Genomic DNA, 26,843 nt, shown 5'->3' with positions numbered 1-26,843 from the left:
CCATAGAATCCCTTTTACACAAAAACATTCTCCACAAAAAATCGGTGTAGACTCCAGTTCTTACCATCTGCCTGATTCCACTGAGGACAGTGAACCTTCTCGCCCACACGTGTGGTGATCTGGTTAGTTAAAACCACCTGAGGGAGACAGAAGGGAAACATCTGTACTTGAGTTCAGTCCAGTTTGAATGGATCACACAAAGATGAGAATAAACAGTCTGCTGTCACTATGGAAGTTCGGCAGACGCTGAATTTATCATCACAATACTTAACACTGTTGAAATCAGTGGTATATACATGTGAGTAAAAAATAGGCAAAGAAATTCTAGCAGGGCCCCCAGCATGACAAAAATTTTTAAGGTGTCATCCAAGATCAAGTTCACGTCTTTCTTTGTTCAGTAGACAAGATATTGAGGAAAACATTGCAGGATTTTTCTCCATATAGTGGACTTAAATGGGAGCCAATAGGTTGAATGTCCAAATTGCAGGTTCAATGCAGCTTCAAAGAGCTCTACACGATCCCAGCCGAGGGATAAGTGTCTTATCTAGTGAAACAATCTGTCATTTAAAAAAAAAAAAAATGACATTTTAACCTCAAATGCTCGTCATGCACTGGCTTGTCTTCACATGTTATGAAGTCAAGTCGGATAGGTCACATGTGACACAGACGGAAGTACCGACCCAGTATTTACAAAGCAAATTCGCAAAGAAAGTTAAACACCATTATTAAAAAAAGGTAAAACAACAATGTCGGATGATTTAGAAATTTGACCTTATTTTTCGCCCTACCCTACCTTTTTGAACTGACTAAACACGTAATGTGATTACGTAATGCGTGAAGTCGCACATGCTCATCGAAGAGCTAGGTCAAGACAAGCATTTGAGGTAAAAAAAATTACCAGAAAAATTACGAATTTTTTCAGTAGATAAGACTGGCTAGGATAGTGTGATAGTAGGATAGTGTGCAGTTTGCAGTTTGGACCATCAACCAATTGGCTACCACTGGAGACCACAATAAAAAACAAATTTTTTTTTAAATGGAAACGTTTTCCTCAAAAACCTCAATTTCTTTTCGACCAAGGACAGTATGTCACTTCTCAGATATTTCAAAGACCCGCCAAATGCGATTTAACATGTTCAATCAATCGCCAGCAAACGGCAACAGGAATAACACATTGATAAAAAATAATAATAATAAATGTGCCTGTTGCCATTTGCCGGCATCTGTTGGTGTATATTGAACTGGCCTTTACAGTTGTGTTCCAGAAGTAAAAACATCATTCATTTTCTCCAGAGGGAAATAGATTTGAACAATAACCGATAAGCCTTTAAGAACCTACCTGTTATAATCTCTAAGGTTGCTAATCATTATGATAGGTAAAAATTGATAGACTGAATGCACTGTAAGTCGCTTTGGATAAAAGTGTCTGCTAAATTAATTAATTTAATCAATTGTATATGCTTTTGTCGAACCCATCTGTTCACACTAATTCAACTTAAATTTAACAATTAAGCAGCAGAATTAAACAGCAGAATTAATGTTGAAAACTACATTACCCATGATACTGTGCAGAACATTCCACCAATCAGAGTCGCAGTGAGCAAAGTGGGTTAAAAGAGATATTTAGCTCCACCCACTCCCATGAAGTGGTCTCCTTGTGCTCTAAAAATACTTCAAAATTTGTATATGCATATTTTGCATGGAACTTAAAACATATTCTTTCTAGATACAGCCAACATCTTTTAAATAAGAACGCAGTTTGACATTTCTCCATTGTTTTTACATTCAGGCATGAACACGGGTCAGGGGTGAAAAAGATATATTACCCGTCTAGGGGGGTCCGGGGTCCTCCGGAAGAAAAATGTAAATATTCCATATTTTAAAGCATCAATCTGATGCATTTTGAGATGCTTTTTTGCAAACCTGGGGAGAGCTGGAGAAATTTAACTTCAGCCACAAGTCAAAAATTATTATTAATTATTACGATTACTGTAGCCTACTGTTCATAAGTCAAACGACGGGGGTGGAAGGGGGATCGAGCGGGAATCTTTATTGGTGTTGATTTTCAATCTCTTTTTAATGATAGGCTTAACGCATCTGTCAATCATCTCCACCTGCTATTTGGGGGAAGAACCTAGCGCTATGATTGGTCGAACTCTTCTTCTTTTGCTTTTGCTTGATTTGAGGACTGCGCGTGCACAGAGGTTTCACCAGGTTTTTGCGTAGTTTAGAGCAGGGGTGGGGAATGTTGATCCTGGAGAGCCTGTTTCCCTGAAGAAAAAACAACCAACCTGTATCCCGAAGACCTTGATCAGCTTGTTCAGGTGTGTAGATTAGGGTTGGAGCTAAGCTCTGCAGGGACACAGGCCCTCCAGGATCAACGTTCCCCACCCCTAGTTTAGAGTGACAAATCGTACCAGTGTACTTTGAAATCAAAATGCTTATCCGCTACACAAATTGCGTACAGGTTGGCAGGTCTGCTTATTTATAGAATGGTGTACCACTTTACCTTCTGCCTTGTCAGTCCCCTCACCTCAAAATCTACCTCCTCAAAAATGGCAGCGTTAGCTAATAATTTTCCACCGGAGCTTTAGCTAATGTTAACTGCTGTGTTCATTGACACAATTCATCAAGCTCTAGCTAACGTTAGCTAAGTCTATGTCAACAGAGCTCCTGGGTAACTTAACTTAGATATATCAGAAAATCAAAAAATTATTAAAACCATCACTCACCATCGCACCCTTCTGGCACGCGCAACTATTCGCAGTTCACTGAATATGAACATTTTTTCTCATCGAATCTACACGATTCGCGTAGGTCACCTAGTATTTTGGTTTCAAAACGGCGAATTTCCCCGAAAAGTGAGATATTTTCATGTATGTACATTGGTTTAATGTCATTCTCAGTGGTTGATGGGACTGTATTCTTTCCCTCACTAAAGCTGTTCCTATACATATATAAATATACAAATATTTTAATATTAAAGTAAAAGTGTCTCAACATGTAATTACATTGTAACAAATATAATTTATTAATGTGGTATTTTCTAATAGGGCTTTTCCAGAAATAAGGATCAGGCAAGGGAGTGTTGCTTACAACATGATCTATTTTAACTATTAATTATGAAGTTAATTAAAATATACCTGTACGTCATTCACAGTACTTAAGATTGCACTGAAAAAGACTAAATGATTTTCGTGCTGTAACTAGGTCGATGTTCTGATGTGATTAAATCTCACACGGTTTCTTTCTCAAAAACACACAGATAAAAACAACCAGCCAAAACCTAAAACATTTCAACATTCCTTTATATGTATAAAGCTCGGGAGAACAAACTTAATAACCTCATTAGGGTTTGGCTCTAGGTGCTGAAGTGTAAGGTTTTATTTTGGGTGACCTGTTTTACGGTTATGAGTTTTTATGTGCGTGAGGGGGGCTATAACATTGTTACCTACCTCTAGGAGTTATCTAGCATGTGGTTTCATGTTGAGGCCCATTTCTACTCACTTGTGGCCAGTGGCAGTGTCAGACAGACATTTATTGCACTGATTTAAAACACAAAAGCCGCCTTTAAAATGAGCCTGGCTGGAGGGAACCACAGGAAAACTGCAGATCAGATGAGTTTGGGGTTACAGCCTGGGATGTCCTCTGAGAACAGTTCACTAGTTATTTTGGAATAAGGGAATGCACAGTATTTTGTTGAAGGACACTAATTAAACTTGATCCCAATGTCAACAAAGCCCGAAAATAGTCAATAAAATGATAAATTCATTCTAGTTTGCCTTCAGTAACTATAAACATGACTTGTTAACACATTTGTAATGCAACCCATATTAAATTATTATTATTTTTTGTTAATACAGTCCAAACTAAAGTCTGAAAATCAGGAATTTAAAACAGAGTTTGAGCAATGTTATAAATAAGATATGTTCCTGCCATTAAAGCAAAAAGGAAACAAGCAAAATACTTAGCTTGTTAACTTCTACTCTTTTGCCTTTTCAGCTAATTATATTATAATATTTCAATTTATTTTAATTCTGTAATAATACTGTAATGATTTTTTAATAAATAAAAAAACAGCAGAATATAAGCAATTAACACATTTATATGGATTCCTTAGTATTGTATGCTTCTCTGTAAAAATATCTAGAATTTAAATATTTAAAATCTAAAAATATGTATTAAACACAAACCAAATTAAATAGAATCAATTAACAACCACACATTTCTTAGTATTTTACATGGTTATCTATAATAATAATAATAATAATAATAACAATAGCTAAAATAATAGTAATACTTCAAAATCATAATTTGCTGAAAATATTTTTTTTATAAAAACAAAAATAACTAGAAATACAAAACAAATTAACATGAATTTCTTAGCATTTGATGTTTCTCTGTTACAACAACAGTAGTAGTGGTAGTAGTAATAATAATAATAATAACTTAAATGTTTAATTATTTGCTGGGTAAAAATGAACAGAAGCTAAAATAAATAGAAATATAAAAGCAATTAACATGACTTTGTTATTTTATATGCTTCTCTATATCAATCATTAACACTGAAATGATTAAAATATAATTTGCTCAAAATATATATTAAATTAGAAAAAATATCTAAATAAACTGGACCCCACTGTATGCATTAATTTGTCCTCCTAGTGGATAAGAAGAGTAGATCGAGCGAAACCTGATCCAGGATCAATCCTCTAGCTCTTATACTCTTTATAAGTAGGAAGCGGAAAACCATATTCCTGTGCAATCCTACCTTTCCTTTTCTAGATAAAAGGAAGGCATCGGGTATATATCTTTGAAGATTAGACTAGTGTGGAAATTCCCAAGATCAGATAACATGGACAAGCCGCAGGTTTTGTGTGAATGGGCCTCGAGTGTTTTTTCTAATGAATCTGGGCTCTCTGATGCTTTCTGGTGTTTAAAATACAGAGGTGACCTAAAACACAGCACTGAAACTCAAAAACGTAAATGTGTAGCGACACCTTGAGGTTTAACGTGTGTACTACAAGTGCATGATTTTTGCCATGATCTGATCTGCAGAGACACACAGCCATGTAAACACTCACTGGGATGCAGAAGGCCTGCGAGAGGTACTTCAGTACAGCAGCTTCCTGGCCCAGTAGGTTACTCCTGAACGTTAGATTTCCCGGCAGCGACGTGTCAAACTCCTTCCTCACAACAGAAGCCACGGAATCCAAAATAAGAAGCCCGGCTCGACACGCAATTATGTCTTCCTCCAGACGCTCCAGCCTGTGCGACATCAATAAAACGCCCCACTAATATGTGTTTACAAGCTTAAATACAGCCTGCCGTAACAAAAGAGACTATCATGACCTCTATACCATCTATATTCAATAATGCTACAGCCAATCCATTTAAATTCAGGATTTGTTTCATTGCATTTTCATTTCATATTTAGATTTACATATTTAGCAGACTTAAATACATTTTTTTTTACATTTTTATATATATATATATATATATATATATATATATATATATATATATATATATATACACAGGTCCTTCTCAAAAAAATTACATATTGTGATAAAGTTCATTATTTTCCATAATGTAATGATTTCACTTTCATATATTTTAGATTCATTGCACACCAACTGAAATATTTCAGGTCTTTTATTGTTTTAATACTGATGATTTTGGCATGCAGCTCATGAAAACCCAAAATTCCTATCTCAAAAAATTAACATATCATGAAAAGGTTCTCTAAACGAGCTATTAACCTAATCATCTGAATCAACTAATTAACTCTAAACACCTGCAAAAGATTCCTGAGGCGTTTAAAAACTCCCAGCCTGGTTCATTACTCAAAACTGCAATCATGGGTAAGACTGCCGACCTGACTGCTGTCCAGAAGGCCATCATTGACACCCTCAAGCGAGAGGGTAAGACACAGAAAGAAATTTCTGAACGAATAGGCTGTTCCCAGAGTGCTGTATCAAGGCACCTCAGTGGGAAGTCTGTGGGAAGGAAAAAGTGTGGCAAAAAACGCTGCATGATGAGAAGAGGTGACCGGACCCTGAGGAAGATTGTGGAGAAGGACCGATTCCAGACCTTGGGGGACCTGCAGAAGCAGTGGACTGAGTCTGGAGTAGAAACATCCAGAGCCACCGTGCACAGGCGTGTGCAGGAAATGGGCTGCAGTGAAGCAGCACTGGACTGTTGCTCAGTGGTCCAAAGTACTTTTTTCAGATGAAAGCTAATTGCATGTCATTCGGAAATCAAGGTGCCAGAGTCTGGAGGAAGACTGGGGAGAAGGAAATGCCAAAATGCCTGAAGTCCAGTGTCAAGTACCCACAGTCAGTGATGGTCTGGGGTGCCATGTCAGCTGCTGGTGTTGGTCCACTGTGTTTTATCAAGGGCAGGGTCAATGCAGCTACCTATCAGGAGATTTTGGAGCACTTCATGCTTCCATCTGCTGAAAAGCTTTATGGAGATGAAGATTTCGTTTTTCAGCACGACCTGGCACCTGCTCACAGTGCCAAAGCCACTGGTAAATGGTTTACTGACCATGGTATTACTGTGCTCAATTGGCCTGCCAACTCTCCTGACCTGAACCCCATAGAGAATCTGTGGTATATTGTGAAGAGAAAGCTGAGAGACGCAAGACCCAACACTCTGGATGAGCTTAAGGCAGTTATCGAAGCATCCTGGGCCTCCATAACACCTCAGCAGTGCCACAGGCTGATTACCTCCATGCCACGCCGCATTGAAGCAGTCATTTCTGCAAAAGGATTCCCGACCAAGTATTGAGTGCATAACTGAACATAATTATTTGAAGGTTGACTTTTTTTGTATTAAAAACACTTTTCTTTTATTGGTCGGATGAAATATGCTAAATATTTTTTGAGATAGGAATTTTGGGTTTTCATGAGCTGTATGCCAAAATCCTCAGTATTAAAACAATAAAAGAACTGAAATATTTCAGTTGGTGTGCAATGAATCTAAAATATGTGAAAGTTAAATTTTTATCATTAAATTATGGAAAATAATGAACTTTATCACAATATGCTAATTTTCTGAGAAGGACCTGTGTATATATAATGTGTGTGTGTGTGTGTGTTAATTATAAATGAATGAATTAATTCAATAATTCATTCTTTTAGTGTTAATGTTATAATTTCATAGCACCCATTCCATTCCCTTGGAACCAAAACCAAAACATTGGCGTCGTTAGCGCCACACTCTATAGTTTGAGCTGATCCTCTAAAAGCTCTGCATAGAAATGAATAGAAATGAAATGGAAGCCATTGTGAATCAGCTTGAAAAGGAAAAATAACAGGTTTCATTTTTTGATAACAATTTCTTTGAAAGTACAGTAAACTGAATGAAATATAATTAAATATGTATAAGTGTTTGCCGAACCTATTCAGGACGTCCTGGCAGGTGAGTTCCCTGAAGAGATGAACACGAGACGCCATCTCCAGCAGACGCTCCTTCACCGAGAAGAACTCTGGGAATCTGGCCTCTGCCATTTCCACCAATCTTAGAGAGGCAGATCGTGTGTGTGAGAGAAACGCTAAACGTGTACATGACAGAGAGTGAGCAAACGTTTCCAACACCTTTCAGCAGAGAACGCCGACTCTGTGTCGATGAAGATGACCCCGCTGTCCAGACCTCCCATAGTCCTCGGCAGCGTAGCCAAAACACTGAGCATCATACACAGCTGAGTCTTTCCACAGCCTGACGGGCCGGTCACCTGACAAACAACACCCAGAAATGATGACTGGCATAATTCATGCACTTTCATGTCATTCCACACCTGTATAATGTTAAAAGTACTGTACTTGTGTGCTACATGTTGTCTTTTGAAGACATATAAAATAGCTTTGTGTAGGGAAAATAAATGAGCTCATAAATCAAATATTGCACAAGTTTGACATAATGACCGATGACATTTGACTGTCACTCAATGAAAACTTGATTTCTGAAGGATCATGTGACGCTGAAGTCTGGCTAATGGCTACTGAACATTCAGTAGTATTTTAAATATAATCGAATAGAACACAGGTGTTTTTAACTGTATTAATATTTTACATGAATCTGAATTATATTCAAAAGCTTGAGCAGTGGTGTGAATAATGACATGATACGTCGGTAGACTAGCGCTACCTCAGTGAGAGCACCCCTCGGCAGTCCTCCACGCAGTAATGTGTCCAGGGCAGGAAGTGATGTCGAGAAACACAGCTCTCCCTTCTTCCTCCACAAATCCCATGCCTGTCATCAACAAAAAACACATCACTCACTACTAATGAAAGACTTCTCGAGTTAAATAATCGCAAGACGGGGTCAGAGAATGGGAAACTCACGCGGCTCACAGCCGGGGCACAGGCTCTACTGAGCAGCTGCAGGAGCTCCAGAGCCGCGGGGTAACTGAGTCCAGCCAGCCGCATGAGCTCCACGGGTGTGATGGACAGGACATCCTGCAGGTCACACAGCACACGCGTTTACAGAAGCCTCCTCCATTCATATAATAACAGAGCAGGAGGTTTGAGGCTGGGTCTCTCACCTGACAGGTTTCCAGTTGATGGCGCTTGAGTCGCTCGCAGAGCTCTGCTGAGACGCCCGTCCTTCGTAACTTCTTACTTGCCATCAACACAGAAGAACCGTTATAAGAGTTATGCGATCGTTATATGACTATAATAAATTACACTCTTCCGTAACGATTGCACACATGACACAGAGAGCTTTAGAATGAAACTTTTCCATGAAAAAGAAGAAAACGTTATGAGTTTTGAAATAGCGAAGCGCGCCCGGAAGCAAACGGAAAAATGTAGTCCATGTGGATTGTGGGTAATGCAGTTTACGATATAAATAAAGCTGTTTTTGTTTTGTTTTTGTTTTTTAACATACATTATTATTATTATTATATATTTTTTTTAAATAAACAGGGTACAACTCATTAATTTTATTGGACCTTATTATTATTATTATTATGTTTATTGTTATTTACAGTGCAAGACAGGGAACACTGCATTATGTATATATATTTTGGATGTGATTAATCGCGATTAATTGTTTGACAGCACTAATGTACAGTCAAAAGAACAGCCTCAAAATAGTATTAATATTATTCATAAAACTAATTTAGGATCATACGTTTTTGTTGTTGCTGTTAAAAAATAAACAAATTAATTTCATCTAGTTGCCATAGCAACATGTCCCGTTTTGTTTCATTTTACATTAAGTAGGCTACTAAAATATCAAAATAAAATGAAAGCCTATATTAAAATGAATAATATTTAAAAGACTAAATTCTAAACCAAAATTATTGTGAGATACAGAAAATAAAAAATGGTAATACTTGTGAAAAATATTTCCAAAAGATGTATTAGTTTATCAATTATTATTATTATTTTTTTTTTATTAATTGTAATAATTTATTTTATTTTTTTATTTGCACTTGAATTTTAACTAACTTAAGTAAAGTGTGTGTGTGTGGGGGGGGGTAATTCCTTCCATTTACATGTGATCAAAAGCATATGTTTCTTGACCACTTTTTATAAAATAAAGTGAAAAATAATGACTTGATATTTAATCATGACACTGAAAGGAATTATATTTGTTAATTAATAAGAATATGCCATGAACAGTATAACTGCATAAGTTGCATGTATAAGGGAAGTTGTGGTTAATCCTAGCTAAAAACAAATCATATAAATCATATTTGCTATATTTAATGTTTATTTTGACTTGATTAAATGCTTTCCTCTAAACCTCTTAGTGTTTTGATAACCTTTGTGATCCTTCCAAGTTATTTTGTCATGCCTCACTGTCAACTCTTCCCTCCTGACATCAATAAAGTGGAAGTCTTTTTTTATAGTTTCCTCATCTGAATAATGCAAAAAATCATGGGAATTTTGTTAAGATACTTAATTTATACTTGAATGGATGAAAAGCAAGGTGTGACGGAATGCATCAAATTTCTGGAAGAAGGAGACATCATTGCATAAGTCAAAAACAAAAGAATGTAAATGAAAAGGTTTAGGTTTTTTAAAAGCACGTGGGAATAAAAAGTTCAAACGTTCTTGTTTTTGCAAGGCAATGAAGATGACAAATGAAAACCATTTCTCACAATATTTTAGCATGATAAATGTGAGGGGCCAAAGTCCCCATCCTCAGAAATAGTTTATGGCTTTTGAAAATAAACATGCTTTATTTAGGGGCAATAATGGGGAGACCAAATCAGATGACCAAGTCTCTGAGGACGTGTTTAAATCAGCACCAAAATGCACCAGTATGTTATTTCTATGGTACAGAGAAACTCGCTGACCCGTCTTCAAGCTCACAGACAGTATGAGCCACCAGCTTTGCTCTCATGGCATTTGACAGCCGGTGTGAACACACAAAAGACCCATGTATGGACAAAGTATCGGGCCTGTCTTTCACTATCTCTGTACCTGCTAGAGATAAGCACCCTGCCTGTTCATGACACTTTGCGAGGGTCTGGTTAAAATAGACCAAGAGGAATGACTGCAGATAAATCCAGCCAATACGGAAAATATATTTTGGTAAAGATTTATTGCAACAGAACAACCAGAACATGATGTCAATTATTAATGATAAATATCAAACCATATTGTTTTCATCAGTTTACAGCATTACTGTATATAGAAGGACTGCATGCAAGACTTTTATAAAGCCTAAACATTCTCAACAAAATCAGCCTGAGGTAAAGTTTTTGAGCTCAACAGCATGATCCACCTGTTTCTGTCTAGAGTAAATGGCCCTTGCAGTTCATTATCAGTGGTTGCTTCATTTGTTGATGTACTTTATTTGTTCAGTTGTTATTCTAGTTCTGTAAACACTGTAATAGCACACAAGGGTCAACATGGATAAATCCAAACAGTTTGAAAAACATCAGTGGCTTGCTGTCCATTTGTGTCTCACACATACGCCATCCTCTTATCCTGTTTTACTTTGCCTTTTATAAGAGGGTCAACAAACAACATGTGCATGTCTTCGTGATGTTATCGGCCTGCAGATTAGCCTTGTTTGCATATGTCCTGATAAAATATGCTGTAGCCTTTCTGTGTGACCAATGTGGAAATTAAAAACGAATCATAATAAAATTAGGGCTGCAAAACGATTAATCACTATTTATCACATTCAAAATAAAAGTTTATCTTTACATATGATATTTGTGTGTGTAATGTGTATATTGATTTAGATATAAATACACACACATGCATATATTAATGAAAAAAAACTGTAAGAGAGATATATATATTTATTTATGTGTAATACACATTATATAGGCTACAAGTATATATATATATATATATATACTGTATATATACTTGTAGCCTATATAATGTGTGTGTGTATATATATATATATATATATATATATATATATATATATATATATATATATATATATATATATATATATATATACTTTTTTTATAAAAAAAATAAAATAAAGTATTTAAATCATAAACTTTTATTCTGAATGCAATTAATTGTTTTCCTGCCCTAAAAAAATACATAAATAAAAAATCAACACGACGAAATGGTTTATCAAAAAAAAAAAAAAAAAAAAAAACGTTACCAAGCACAGTGAAATACAACAATCTGAATTAAAACATTGATTTATGACAAATAAATGAGTGTTTATATATGTATATATATATATATATATATATATATATATATATATATATATATATATATATATATATATATATATATATATATATATATATATATATATAATGTGCAATTATAAAAAAAAAGAAAAAAAAGAATGCATTTAAATAATCGGTCATATTTGCATAAATTCGGAATTTCTAAATTGTATGCATCTTTCTCCTGAAAGTCAGACTGCATCAACTTGCATTGCACTTCTTATAGTAACTAATCTATTCCTTGTATTATTTCTCATAATAAAAATGAATTACATTATTATATAATGTATTTCGTAGATGGATGTGTTCTATAATATGTATGATGTATTAATAATATATCAAATGTTTTTCAGCGTAGTATTGTGTTCGGTCGTGGTGGAGTCATATATTGTCATATATTATAAGGTTTCTATGAATGGCATGGTGTCTATATGCTCTGTGTGCGCTGACATCGATGTTTAATGAAATGAAGGGTGAGCACATTCACGCGCCCGCTGCTCTGACGTCATCGAGGGAGGATCCGCGCCGGCGATCTTGAAAGGGAGGACGCGCTCGCGCTTTGAGCATCTCTAAGAACGCGCAAGTCGCATTCACTCAGGTCTGAATAAAAAACAGCGTGCTTAAATCAAAGGAAATCCCAGCTTCGCACGGAACATGGCATCAAAATGTCCCAAATGTGACAAAACGGTTTATTTTGGTAAGTCCTCCTTTTTTCCCTTCTATTTCGCAGTGCCACGAATAAAACAATGCAATCGGGTGTCTGCACCGTAGATGTAATATAACCTAGTGTATGAATTTACATTAATTATCGTATGCCTTATAAATAACCTCTGCAAACCATTCAGACATGAGTGCTGACTCGATGGTAACTACCTGGCTAATCACGCCTGCACGATATTCTTAGTAAATTAATTACGGTTTATGATTAAGATTGCTGCATCTAATCAAGCTATGTTATCTGCTGAGTATTTTATGTGCATGGTAACCTATTTGAGAGATCAAATTGAGCTAGTGCAGTGAAATAAACTAAATGGAAATCACCACTGTATAGCTATACACACACAGAGAGAGAGAGTTTTCTGATTTTATAATGGAAGACGCGTGAAATGTATAAAGATGAATGAAATATGACTGTATAATATATTACATGACACTATTAATGCTCATAATCCAATTGCACTAGAATAGCTATGCTCTTTAATTAAATCTGGTGACTGTAAAACATGCAAGAATAATCGCTTAATTAGGTTTTCAATAGGCTTTGAGACTTCTTTTATGTGAACAAACATGAGTGAAACAAGTATGCAATTAGCATAAACCAATAAAACCACCAGATATTGAAATGCAACCACAGTCGGCCTGATTTGAGCCATTTTATGAGTCCCGTAAACATGTTCACCTGTCCAGTCTAGACCTTTACTTTCCCTTCATTCCAAATCCTCCTTTGAATGGGGTGTGTAACAGATTTGGATTTATTGGAAAATGTTTAACAGAGATGTTTTTTTCATGCTTTTTATCTCATGGTGAAATGTAACTAGGCCAAAATTATTTTCAACTGCAGGTGTCACTGGCATTTGTCCCCACACTGTAATTAGTCGTTGTATTAATTGATTATTTATCATTAACAGCAGTCAAGACATTTAATATTCATTCATTCATTCTGTTCTTTCAAAGCATCAAATCAACATGCATGATTAAACATTTTGTTTGTGCTAATATCAAATGCTGAGCTGACTGCCTCCCACTGAGCATTATAATAATTAAAATGTGAGATCCACTTTGTCTCTGGCTTCTCCTCGCTTACTTGAGACTTTCACAGCTGTGACCCGAGAAAGCATTCTTGTTCATTTGAATACTTCAAATAACCTTTAAGTATGCAGCCTGGCACACGGCTACTTTTAAATGGCTTTTAGGTACATGCATTTTGCCCGCACACATGTATTTATGCCATATAACAGTAGTTTGTGCAGGCCTTTCTCTTTCCAGTCAGTGGTTATAGGGAATAGTTCACCCAAAAATGATACTATACTCATAACAGATTTTAAGAAATGTAGCATTGCATCACCTGCTCACCAGTGGATCCACTGTAGTGAATGGGTGCCGTCAGAAAGAGAGTCTGATAAAATCATCACAATAGGCTATTCCACAAGCGATCTACACCACTCCAGTCCAGTTCATTAATCAACGTCTTGTGAAACAGAAAGCTGTGTTTTAGACAATTTACAAATTTGTCATTAAGATGTTTTTCATTTCAAACTGTTGCTTGCTTCTTCTGACTAAAATACAAGTCCTCTTTCCCGAATAGTGTGTCCTCTGCCTGGTGAAATTGTTCTTTAGTCTGAATAAGGACAGAAATATGCACAGATCAAGTACTGTTTAAAAGCAGTCCAAAACTGTTCTTAACAAAAGAGAAGACAACCATTGATGGACTTTTTCACTGGATGAAGTGTTATTATGGATTCTAGAGATTGGTATTTTGATCAGAAGTGATTGTTTAAGTTAAAAACGTATTAATGATGTGTTTGTTGCTTACAAACGTGCAGCTTTTCACATCACAAGACATGAATTGATGGACTGGAGTGGTGTGGATTACTTGAGGATTAATGTGTTGTTTTAATCAGCTGTTTGGACTCTCATTCTGACGGCACCCATTCACTACAGAGGATCCATTGACGAACACTTGTATTCCCTGAGGGTGAGTAAATTTTAAATTTTGGATGAACTGTTCCTTTATTAACCTTTTTTGTTTTTGGTTCATGAAAGTCATTAAATTATTTAGATTATTAGTATTTCAATTATTAGTGTTTGCAACCTCTGTAACTTTCTGTCAGACTGCAATTTGCCACAAATATCCTCACTATGGAAACAGCTCATTTGGCATCATGGCATCATGAAAAGCATTGAAGAGAACTGCAAATCTAGAGACAAGGACTAATTACTGTCTGTTCAACGAAAAAACAAACAGTTTTAATCTTGTTACTGTCCTGCTGTGTTTGTGAGCACAAAGATGGAGAAGAAAATAGATAAGATTAAATAAAAAAGTAATATCGCATGCATTTAGCATAAAATAGACACCATAAAAGCAAAAAATACATATAAAATATACAAAAATAATAAAATAATGTTATAATAAATAAATATTATTTCCAATTAACCAGTTGCCTGAAACAAAACTGCATGGCAATGGAAAATTGTCAAACTGCTACATGAAGGAACTATAACTGGCTAATAGGCTACATTTGTATTTCAGTTTCTCTGAAAGTCACTAAAAAGTTTGATATATAATAATGGATTATTGTTTTAAAAGATGATGGTCTCTCATGCTCACCATGGCTGTTTATTTGATGAATAATACAGTCGAAACAGAAATGTTGTGAAATATTATTATACATCTTAACAAGTATTTGTGATGCAAAGCTGAATTTTCAGCATCATTCCTCCAGTCTTCAGTGTCACATGATCCTTCAGAAATCATTCAAATATGCTGCATTTCTCAAGGAACATTTCCTGGATATACATTTAAAACAGTAGTGATGGTTAATATTTTGGTGGACACCATGATTCATTTTATTTCACTGACGTGTGTGTAAGTACTGGATAGATAGATAGATAGATAGATAGATAGATAGATAGATAGATAGATAGATAGATAGATAGATAGATAGATAGATAGATAGATAGATAGATAGATAGATAGATAGATAGAAACACATGGTGTATCATGCTGAGAAATATATATTTTTTAAGACAAATAGTTGCTAGAACTGTTTTTACTAGTTTATTCAAAGTTATCCCTTCTTTATTAGCTGGTTTATTGCCTTATATGCATCATGTGCTCACAAAATGAAGAAAATGGATTTGTTACCCTGAGGCAACATCCTGCAACAGAACACACACAAATAAACACACTTGCCTAAACATCCTTGAATGGATTTCACAAAGTCTGACCTGAAATGTTACTGTGCAGTTCTTCGCTCTTAAAGAGGTGGTTGACTGTTTTTTTTCTAGGCTTGGTTGCGTTTATGGGGTACAGTCTAACATTTAATCAAAAGTTAATCAACAATAAAAATAAAAACGTATTTTTCACAGAATTGACCTTTATTCCACACCGATCTGTCCCTTCTCTGACAAACGCATCTATTTATTTCCTGTTATTATGAAGCCCCTCCCTCAGAAATAAACGATGTGCTGAGATTGGTCAGCTGGCTTAGTGTGTTGTGATTGGCTAAAGCGCCTCTAGAGCGCGTCTGAACATCCCGCCCCCCTCAAGCTCAGAATATGCTCTGGTTGTTTTGTAAACAATGACGTCCTCTATATTGCTTATCAATTTGAGCCTGATTGAGATGCAGAGATTATTAATGAAGAGGATCACACAGAACCTGTGCAAGCACGGCTCTTAATGCTATGTTTGTTTGTTGTTGTCTTATACTTTTAGATACGCTGTTGTTTGTTAATGCTACTGCTTCTGTTAGCTTTTAATATACGGTTTTATTCTGATTAAAGCTTTAATACAGCACAGCAACCATACGCGCATCCATGTTTAATGCTTCTCATAGCTATGTGAAAATCAGTGTATAAATGAAACAGTTCTTACGATCTGAATGAGAGATTGAGAGAGATGCAGAGCAGGGCGCCGTGAGGAACAGGATTGAGATCCACTGCTTTAAAACAATGATTTTGGAACTTGTGAATCTATTAGCATCCTTAAAAGACAGAATCGCGATTCATATATGCACAGATTCTTACGTGCGCCCCTAGTTTTCTCTTCCTCTTTTCTAATGCAGCACAACATGGCCTCACCTCCTTTGTTGCATGTTCCCAGGGGCGGGGTTTGTCTGGGTTTGTGACGTAACAGACATGTGAAGAAGCTCGTTGTTGTCCCTTATTAAACTGCCAGAATTTAAAAAGACTTTGACCTTTCAGCGCTGCAACTTTGCAGTTATTGTTTATGCTCAAACAGCAACATTACACACTAACTAACATTAAAAAAGTGACGTCGCAATCAACCACTTCTTTAACTCCGAGAGACGTGACACTGCTCTGTGGAGATCACCTCATGAGGGTGTTCTGTGCTCCCTGAGGCACGTGTCTGGAATATTTTGGCCTCGATATGACAAGGTCAGATTTGATAAGAACCTTTCACTCTATGATAGTGTTTCATCCACATCACCCAGACATCCTCTGTGAGACAGTAAACAGACGGACAATACTCTTCACATTATTTCTCACTGAGACTCATTAAGATGTGCTTTGACAAAAGACTAAATGGTCCAGGATAGACTCAAACCACCATTTCATAAAAGCTCTGATCTTTGCCGGGCACCATTACAGTAAGAGTCTCTACGCAGTCATTTCAGCTCAATTGTTGGCTTCAGGAAAGAGGTTTAACACTTTTATTTAAAGAGCCCCTTAAACCATCATCTTAATGTACATCTTCAGATGAATGATGATCTGTAAAGGGAATAAATCTCTTTGTGTCTTGCAGCGGAAAAAGTAACCTCCCTGGGAAAAGACTGGCACAAATTCTGTCTGAAGTGTGAACGCTGTAACAAGACTCTGAATCCAGGAGGACATGCAGAGGTGAGAGGAAGACGGCTAAAAAAAATAACATAAAAAATAAACCCGTTAAAGAGTGTGTTGAAGATAAAGATCCCGTTAAATGCACTTTTCCTTCATGTATATTTGCTACTGCATTGGAAGTTGCTGCATCATGATATTCAGATATACATTAATATTACATCTGATGTCAGTGATGTTGATTTCTAGTTTGCAAATTCAAAATGTTACTCTTATTTAGCAATTTTGTTATTAATCAGTGCTTCGAGTCTAACCCTGAAACAACAAACAGAACTAACAAATATTGCTACAAGTGTGATTGCATCATATAATAATTGCTGTTAACAATATTCATCGTCTGGTTGACTACGTCTTGTATTAATTTTTCTGAAAATTCCTATCATATGCACACAAAGTGACAGTCACCACTTATAAGCTACTGCTAAATATTGTACAAACGTAATTTTCTGTAAAGTTGCTTTGTAATGATTTATATCGTAAAAAGCGCTATACAAATAAACTTGAATTGAATTGAATTGAATTGTAAGTAAATCACAATTTATGACACACTCATAAAGACAGTTCTGAATTTGGAATAGCATGCCAAATTACTACTCTTTTCTGTATTTCTGTCATCGTTAAGAAAAGTTACTAAAAATATATTTTTAAATGTACTATGCAACTTCACCATGCTCATATACAAATATATTTAAACACATGGCATACAAGTTTTTTTTTTTTTTTTTACATTAAGATATTTTTTAGTTTACCATCAATGCTTGTCACTTCATTTGGCAGTACTAGACAACCATATTTCAAAGACAATAAAAGTAAACATGAAATTACATAGTCCAACTAGTTGCATTCATTAAAAATTTTTAAAATACATGTCAGAAAACATTACTCCAATTAGCATTTGTACTTTTCTAAAGTGTATTATTTTCATAATAAGACTCTTTTTAAAAGCGTAGCCTAATTCTTTTTCAAAAGGGCCGGTGCAGTTGTTTACTCTTTAGATGTTGAGAATATTTCATGCATTATAAACTGGACAGCATGAGTGTTAATTTTTGATGAAAACGTACAAGTACGACAGGAACTGGATGCCTAATTAATCTGAGTGATGTGCTTTATTCCACTGTTAACAGCATGATGGGAAGCCATACTGCCACAAGCCATGCTATGCTGCCCTCTATGGACCAAAAGGTGCAGTACATCTAATTAGTGCCTTCTTCTCATAATTTGTGGGGCTTGCAGCAAGTAGGACACCCCTTCCTTTGATGCTACAGATTCTTAATGAGACAGACAGCCTGCACAAGAGCAGCTTTAATATCTGATCTTCAGATATGGATTAAAGTGATTTATATCATCATTTACTCAGCCTTGTGTCATTTCAAACCTGTATGACTTTTTCTTTTGAGAAAAAAGATATGTTAAAGAATGCTAATGTATGTTAAATTCTTACACACTGTAGTGTCAAATACAATCAGAAAAAGAAGCAACTGTACTGCCTGTCATATCCCTATAGGTGTCAATATCGGCGGAGCTGGATCATATGTCTATGAAACACCGGTGAGTGAAGACACTGTCCACGATGCAATGGAAACCAAGCCCAAGGCTGAAGAGAAAAAGGCTACTAGGGGCCCAGTGAAGGGTGAGTTTATATTACTATAGACAATAATGCAGAGACTAAATATTTTACTACACAGCCTACTGTATTTGTTTGATATGCCTCTAAATTCTCAGCATGATCAAAACTTGCCTTGAAAAAAATGATTGTTATCTGCGATCTGCGTCATGACTTCTGTTGTCTGATTGATAGTTTATAGCATAGTTCTAAAGTTGTCCACCTTCAGCTCACGGTTTGTTTTTGCTGTGAAATCTTTAAGGATTTTTATAAAATTGTATAAATCACTTTTATATTGTTAGTAACTGAAGCAAATTTTTCAGTCTTTTTTTTAGAAAAAAAGCCTGCCCCCCCCACAGACTTAAAGGGACAGTTCACCCAAAATTGAAAATTACATCATTTTATCATTTAGTTTCTTTCTTCTGTTGAGCACAAAAGAAGATATTTTAAAGATTGTGGATAATCAAACAGTTGCTGGTCACATGGAAGTTAACGCCCACCAGCAACTACTTTGTTACCAATAACTTCCATTTTTTTGGGTGAACTATCCTTAAATGTATATGTTGGGCTTTAATACACATGCGACATTTGCATGGACAAATTCTACTGCGCTTTCTAGAACAAAGAGGGTGGTGATAATGAGTTCTGTATTTTATTTTAGGAGTATCAAATTTATGGTAATTACATGTTAATGTCATTTAAATGAATGATATTTTTGAGAATAACTGTTTACCTAATATTCTCCAGCTGCAAGCTTCAGTTCGTTTTCTGGTCAGCCGAACATCTGCCCAAGGTGCAACAAGACAGTGTACTTCGGTAAGCGCTGACATTCAGACAGCAAAGTTCACCAAATATGGACTTGCGCTGGAACTTGTGTGTTCAGCAGTGCCGGGACATACATTAACATTTCCTGAGGTTGCCTGATGCTTACAGAAGGGCCCGTGTTTCCTTCTTTGTGTTCCAGCTGAAAAGGTCAGCTCCCTGGGTAAAGACTGGCACAGGCCCTGTCTGCGCTGTGAGAGGTGCAGCAAGACTCTGGCTCCAGGCAGCCATGCAGAGGTGAGGGACAGAGACAGCATTAAACACTTTCAACGGAAAGACCTGTTGATTCTCAGCTCAAAAATATATAGCGAATTTAAGTTACTCATATTCTCTACTCTATTTTGGGCCTGTATTTCAATCTAAATAATTTATATTTTGACATTATCTTGTCCGTCAAAGTACATTTTGTGATCTATATGCCTTTAAAGGTTTAAACTAAATATATTTTCAGTAAAAAAAAATAATAAATAATAATAATATATATATGTAGTTGCTTATATTGAGATGTTCACTATATATATGTCTGCATTTGAAATATAATTCGGTCAAAAAAAAAAAAGGTATCTGCATGGATGGAATAGAAATGTAATTATCCCCTCTCTAAGGTGCAGCTCAAAAACATCTAGACTAAACTGTTGTGCAATTCATCCAGATTTGATTACATGTGATTTAATAGTGAACATGGGTTCTGTTTTAAACTGCAGCACGATGGCCAGCCGTACTGCCATAAACCCTGTTACGCTGTTCTCTTTGGGCCAAAAGGTACATTTCCCATTGTTCATTATCTTACACATATTTAAGGAGTCATATATTATGCAATTTCAAGTTTGTATTTTTCTTTGGAGTGTTACAAGCTGTTTGTGCCTACTGTATATAAGATCTGTAAAGTTGCAAAGACTAAAGTCTCAAACCCAAAGAGATATTCTTTATAAAAGTTAAGACTCGTCCACAACTTCCTAAAACACCTTGTTTAAACACCCCCCCACATGTCTACGTCACTGTTTTGGAAGATTTGCATAACACCGCCCAAATGTTCACGCAAAGAAAAAAGGCTTAACTGTAGTATTGTTGCTACCACAGCCACCATGTTGTTGAGACACTATGTGTTTACAAATATGGTAAGGGGCGTAACATTTCCATCACACGCTTGAGGTATTTGGCCAATCACAACGCACTGGATAGCTGACCAATCAGAGCACACTGCGCTTTTCAGAACAATGAGCTTGGTAAAAATCATCACGTTTTAGTAATTTAACAATTCTTGTTCTAAATATGCCTCAAAAGATTTTGTGAACTATTGTTACACTTCTTTAAATCATACACTCAAAAAATGCTGGATTCTTTCAACCCAACTTTGGATCAAAATATAGCCCAAAATGTTTTCAATTACATTTTCAACTTAAAAGTTTGGTTAGTCCATGTTTAAAGAAACCGCCCAGCATTTATTAGAGTCTAGTAAACGTTCATTGTTTTGAGGTTTGAAATATTGATCTTTAACCCATGATAATATAGTTTCGCTGTTTTTGTTCAGGAGTGAACACTGGAGGTGTTGGCAGTTACATATACGAGGACCCAAATACTGAGAGCCAGTCCTAAGAACCACAGCCACACCAGCAGTATATCATTAGCAACCGTAGATTCAAGCTTCTCGTCTGCTTCCTTTAACTCCACTTCCTCTCTTTCTTGAGCCTGCACTGATCTTGTTCATCTACAGAGTGCCACTTAATTGTACTAAAATGAGCTAGTATTACTACTTACTAACAGGAATATGTGTTTAGCCTTTTTGCTGTATTTATATATGGTTTATATATTTTTAAGAATGTAGTTTGGATTTTGATTTTTTTGACTGTGACATCGAATTAAAGGTAACACAACAAAATTCTGTTCAGAATTAAATGTTTTTACCAGTAGTTCTAACATATGTGTAGTTGTGTAGCACTTTAGCACACTTATTTATTAAAGTTTACTGACAGTACGTTTTCTGAACTTTGGACTTAACTGTTTATGTATAAAAAAAAACTTTGTATTTGAAATTAATAATAAAAAAATATTGTTAAGTGTATTCAGTTGTTTTATTTCACTTTTGGGATGCCTATGGTTGGTTGTTTTTGTTTTTTTTTTCTTATTTAATGCCATTCCAGCATATATGGCTATATTCATGGCGAGAACTACAGCAGTTAATCCATACTCAAGTCAATCTATACACAAGTCTGAGAATCTTCAGTTCACGTAAACTGCATGTCTTTAAGCTGTGGGAGGAAACCAGAGCACCTGGAGTAAAGATCATTCAAACTCCACAAAGATTGGCCTTCTGTCCCTGCCAAGACTCAATCCGGGGACAACACAACAGTGCAAACTCCCGAGCCACGGTGTCACCCCCTGGATGTCTATAAGTGAACTACAACGCTAATACTTTCACCAAAGAAGAAAATTATTCTGAAGCTGGAAACCATTGATCAATAAATACCAACTCTAAAAAAAAATCAAGCAGAAATTACAAACAATTGTGTTCAGTTAAAAGGAATGTTTATACATCTGCTGTGTATAAACATCTGGCAGATGTCTAAGATTTCAGTTTTACATAGCCTACTTCTCAATCATATAAAGACATCTTCTAAGAACCTTTTTGACATCTGATACGAAACGTATGATTACTCATTTGTAAGTCACTTTGGAAGGACGTCTGCTAAATGGCTAAATGTAAAAGAAACATCCTTTGGACGTATTGCAGATGAGCAAACACTGTAAAAACTATTGCAGATGCAGATGTCAAATAGATGTCTCTGTGTGCTATCAGTGATGTTGTTGTAGTCTATATATTATAACACATTTGTTATATCATAACATCAACGTTTGTACATAATAGCATATCCAAGGAACTGTCACAGATCATGAATGAATGTTGTTTGCAACTGTTTTATTTTATACAGTTATAGGCTATTATTAATAAATTACCGTAAACGCTGCACTAATAGTCAAATTTACGTTTCGTTTGCATACAGTGATGCTGATTATTATAATTAAGCTCTATGGTGCATCGTGTAACACACTTCCAACATAGGGGAAATACATTTTAACCCATAACAAAGCAGTGCATTCTGGGTATTGTGGTACAGCTGTGCTCACGCGCACGCTGTTATTCAACACTCGGCTGCTCTCCTGCACTGATGTCTGCTGCGGTCATTTTAGCCGCTGTCCTCGGCGGTGGGGTTTTCTTCGTTGCCCGGAGAATATTCTTCAGGCGGAAAGCGCTGAAATTGCTGCGTTTCCCCGCGGGTCTGATGCGCGGAAAGACTGTGATAGTGACCGGGGCGAACAGCGGCATCGGGAGGGCGACGGCCGCGGAGCTGCTGAAGCTGCAGGCCCGTGTGGTCATGGCCTGTCGGGACAGACAGAGGGCCGAGGAGGCGGCCCAGGACATCAAGAATCAAGCCGGTCCGAACCAGGGAGAGGTCGTGGTCAAACACCTGGACCTCGCGTCGCTCCAGTCTGTGCGCAGCTTCTGCGAGGAAATTATCAGGGTTTGTTTACAACTGTCTCTTTCTCTTTTGAAACTATGTTGCCTGTCATTAAATGTATGCTACAACATCATGGAGTATGAATTCATGCACGAAGAAATGGCTCAGGCAAAAACTATTGAGAAAATAGCCAAAGTAGTTCACAAAAACCAGGAAAAGAGCTAACACTTTCATGTTGTGTAACTAAAGGTCAAACACTGAGCACCTGGGTTTCTCAGTGAAATTAGCTATCCAATGTCCTGGATATGATATGAAATATGATATATTATGTACTCTTCCTGTTGTGTTAACCATATTACTACAATTATTGTTAGCACAATTAAATTGTGGCAACTTAGTTCTAGCCACCAGTCATGAAAAATGAAAAATTCGCTTCTTACAATGTTACAAGCACGGATTAATGGGATTGCATATTATTATCTTCACTTATTATTGTGGTAATTATACCATAACAACATCCCACATGAAAAAAATCATATAGTAATTTATAGTAAATTCTATAGTGTTTTTTAACCATGCTATAGAAAAGTTCTTGAATTAATTTATTGTGGTAATTCGTAATATAACAACTATAGTAATATAATCAAATTACTTGACCCAATACTGTAGCCTACTAAGTTTTCTATAACTATAGGATATATTATCCTACAATAGATTCCTGGTTACTGTTATAAAAAACTAAAGTATACTACAGTATTTATTACATTTTATCAGTTCACTTTAGTTAATACTACATTTATGATGTAGCATTCATTAAAAAAGTGTTGTAAATAGTATGATATATAGAGTATAATGCACCTTACAATAGTATCGTTCAAAAACACTATTTACTAGAAATTACTATATTATTTTTTAATGTGGGTGGTATTGACTGTGGGTATTTTGCTGAGGTTGTGTTATACTTTAACATTTCCGAGAGCGTCAGAAATATTCCGTCACAATTTATTATTACCGTCATTTTAATTTTCATATTTTAATTTTATTTACATTTTAATTATGAACATACAAGAAAAATTTATTAGAAGTATAACTTTGGTTGAGAGGATATTTTCACAAGGTCTCACTCACAAAACTGTGAAACGATCCGTCAATGGTTCGAAGTGAAATCTCAAATTGTTATCATGACTTAGGCTAACTCATCTGAGGGATTTGTAATATTTGGGACTTGCAATGTGTATAAATATGCCGACTGCCATATTTAAAGCTAAATAAATCATTTCCAATTACATCCATTTTTAAGTCTTTTCATAGTGTTACATTAATTAAACAATTTGATAAATTAAATGAATTTGTGGTATATGTAGCATGTCTTACTGGTTTTACTTAAAAACTCATTTAAGTTACTGACATACAGCCATTGTATCAACTTCAAGTGACAGCCAGCCTTTATTTCCCATGTAGATTTAATAAACATTTATATAAAGCCATTTTAGTTACATAGCGAGTCAATATCTAGCTACACAAAATTCTGTTGGATAGAATAGCATTCTCCCTCCTACGACAGCCTCCTTGAGGTCTTTATATCCACAGTTTTTGCCTCTGAAACAGCATGCCAGAAGACTTGAGGATAGTAGTCTATCTGTATTTGTACATTTCAGTCTTTGCCAAGCTAAACGACTGTACCACATTTTTCATGTGTCTAAACTTGTTTGTTTTCTTTATTGCATTTATACACTAGATGAACTAAGTGTGATTAGATGTGCACAAACTCAAATTTTCTTAACTCCTAATTGTGTTACAAAATTAGGAGGAGCCGAGGATTGATGTTCTTATCAACAACGCTGGTCTCTACCAGTGTCCCTACAGTAGGACAGAAGAGGGCTATGAAATGCAGTTGGGAGTGAACCACCTGGGTCACTTCCTTCTGACAAACCTTCTGCTGGACCTCCTGAAGCAGTCGACTCCCAGCCGTATCGTCGTGGTCTCCTCCAAGCTCTACAAGTATGGCAGCATCAACTTCGAGGACTTGAACAGCGAACAGAATTACAACAAATCTTTTTGCTACAGCCAGAGCAAGCTTGCCAACCTACTGTTTACTCGCGAGCTGGCCCGCAGGCTGGATGGTACTGGGGTAACTGTAAATGCCCTCACTCCTGGTATCGTAAGGACCAGATTGGGCAGGCACGTCAACATCCCCCTGCTGATTAAGCCTCTTTTCATGCTGGTCTCTTGGATGTTCTTCAAAAGCCCACTGGAGGGTGCTCAGACCCCACTGTACCTGGCTTGCTCGCCTGAAGTTGAGGGTGTGTCTGGAAAATGCTTTGCTAATTGCGAAGAAGAACAGTTGTTGTCTAAAGCCACCGATGACCATACTGCTAAACGGCTCTGGGACCTGAGTGAAAGCATGGTGGGGCTTAGGGGGTGAGGGGATGAAGCAGAACCACTCTTCACAAATGTGGCAAATGCAAACCTCGAATATCAGTGCACTGGATTTTTGGGGAGAGTTTTTGGCCTAGTACCTGAGGGATTTGCTGGATAAGGGACAGAGAATTAAAATTTCCATCTGTTCCCTGTATCTTTGCTGCAGTGTTTTCAGCGATGGCCTCAGGCTTGTGACTCACTCTTCTCTGAGAATGAGAGCCTGAAAGTATCGAGTCCGACATATCCCTTGAATACAAATGACAGGAGCAACGTGCCCAAGAAACACATGGCTCAGAGCTAACATGAATACAGAATAGCATGTGCACCACTGCATATCTCTCAATGTTGATTAACTGGTGACCAAGTTATTACATCAATGTAGTTTAATGTTGATCAGCAATTAATTTAATGGACATATTCTTCTCTGACGTGAATTAGACACACTTTAGTCTCCCAGAATATCATCTTTGTGAAATAAACTCCCACCCTGTGACTCATTTTGAGATGTATTTGATGATGTTCGTGGCATTTCAGTTCCCAAATGAAATCAAAAAGGAAACACGTAGGTTGTAGCTCATATAGTGTGGTGTCACTACTCAAACAAAAAAGTGAATCAGAGTAATTGCTGCATGAATTTAATTTCCTCCACTATATACCTCTTTGCATTAGCTATTATTAGATCAATTTAATTCAGAGTGGAGCTGTAGGGATTTTACTGGCTACTGTCCTTAATCACACGCGCTAACATGAAATGTTTTGAGTGTAAATGCTGTGCTTCTGATGTTCTGTAAAGACTGAATAAATTGAATGCTGGAAAGAAACTCTTGTCATTTGTGGAGGAGGACCAAGGTCTTTCCTTTGTATGCTGCCATTCACATACAACAAGGAAACATTTCATGCAGGAAACAGAACTCCAGATTATTAATTCTACCCAATACACATCGGTAGCCAGGCTAGCTCTTCAACAGTAAAGGAAACAAAAAGGAAGTTAAAGAGAAAGACGTGCAACTATTGTGCTTTATTAGATATAGAAAGCAAAACAGAAGAAACAGAGTCATGCATCATTGTGTCAACTGACACAGGATCCCAGCTGATTAAGAAAGGAGAGAGGGATTGAATCGTGAGGTAGAGAGGGCCTGAGGGGAGGGGCTTACAGCACTGAGGAACAAAAGAGAGAAAACATCGAAAAGAGCAATCACCTCAGAAATTCCATCACCCAACAAAACACATCAGAAGTAAAAAAAATTAAATAAAAAGCCCAGTGCTTTCAAAATGTACTTGTTTGATGGTGTAA

The 26,843-nt window shown here is 36.3% G+C and overlaps 3 protein-coding genes across 4 annotated transcripts in view; 2 read left to right on the top strand and 1 right to left on the bottom strand.

The window, feature by feature from the left end:
- rad51b (RAD51 paralog B) overlaps window positions 1–8,793 on the bottom strand; it is a 60,610-nt gene extending 51,817 nt beyond the window's left edge. For both annotated transcript variants that reach the window (XR_003294675.1, XM_026291362.1), the window contains exons 1-7: window positions 8,549–8,793; window positions 8,349–8,462; window positions 8,152–8,256; window positions 7,602–7,738; window positions 7,405–7,524; window positions 5,085–5,268; window positions 65–137 (exon numbers count right to left, since the gene is read on the bottom strand). Coding sequence is in view for 1 of the 2 variants with exons in the window: in XM_026291362.1 (XP_026147147.1) it covers window positions 65–137; window positions 5,085–5,268; window positions 7,405–7,524; window positions 7,602–7,738; window positions 8,152–8,256; window positions 8,349–8,462; window positions 8,549–8,632 (817 nt within the window). In the remaining variant the exon portion in view is untranslated. The remainder of the gene's footprint in view (window positions 1–64; window positions 138–5,084; window positions 5,269–7,404; window positions 7,525–7,601; window positions 7,739–8,151; window positions 8,257–8,348; window positions 8,463–8,548) is intronic.
- Window positions 8,794–12,228: 3,435 nt separating this feature from the next.
- LOC113121120 (cysteine-rich protein 2-like) lies at window positions 12,229–21,637 on the top strand. The gene is made up of 8 exons (XM_026291361.1): window positions 12,229–12,365; window positions 17,154–17,248; window positions 18,370–18,427; window positions 18,750–18,875; window positions 19,596–19,664; window positions 19,813–19,907; window positions 20,375–20,432; window positions 21,202–21,637. The coding sequence occupies exons 1-8, from the start codon at window positions 12,323–12,325 to the stop codon at window positions 21,264–21,266; spliced, it is 609 nt and encodes a 202-aa protein (XP_026147146.1). The 5' UTR covers window positions 12,229–12,322; the 3' UTR covers window positions 21,267–21,637.
- A 1,160-nt stretch (window positions 21,638–22,797) lies between these two features.
- Window positions 22,798–26,369, top strand: LOC113121119 (retinol dehydrogenase 14-like). The gene is made up of 2 exons (XM_026291360.1): window positions 22,798–23,191; window positions 24,936–26,369. Exons 1-2 carry the CDS (start codon window positions 22,838–22,840, stop codon window positions 25,551–25,553), a joined length of 972 nt encoding a protein of 323 aa, XP_026147145.1. The 5' UTR covers window positions 22,798–22,837; the 3' UTR covers window positions 25,554–26,369.
- The last annotated feature ends 474 nt before the right edge of the window (window positions 26,370–26,843 follow it).

This window comes from Carassius auratus, chromosome 20 (genome assembly GCF_003368295.1).
Source record: "Carassius auratus strain Wakin chromosome 20, ASM336829v1, whole genome shotgun sequence".
In the NCBI taxonomy this organism is placed as follows: Eukaryota; Metazoa; Chordata; class Actinopteri; order Cypriniformes; family Cyprinidae; genus Carassius; species Carassius auratus.
The sequence above is the reverse complement of the archived record's forward strand: the minus strand, read 5'-3'. Positions and strand labels throughout refer to the sequence as shown.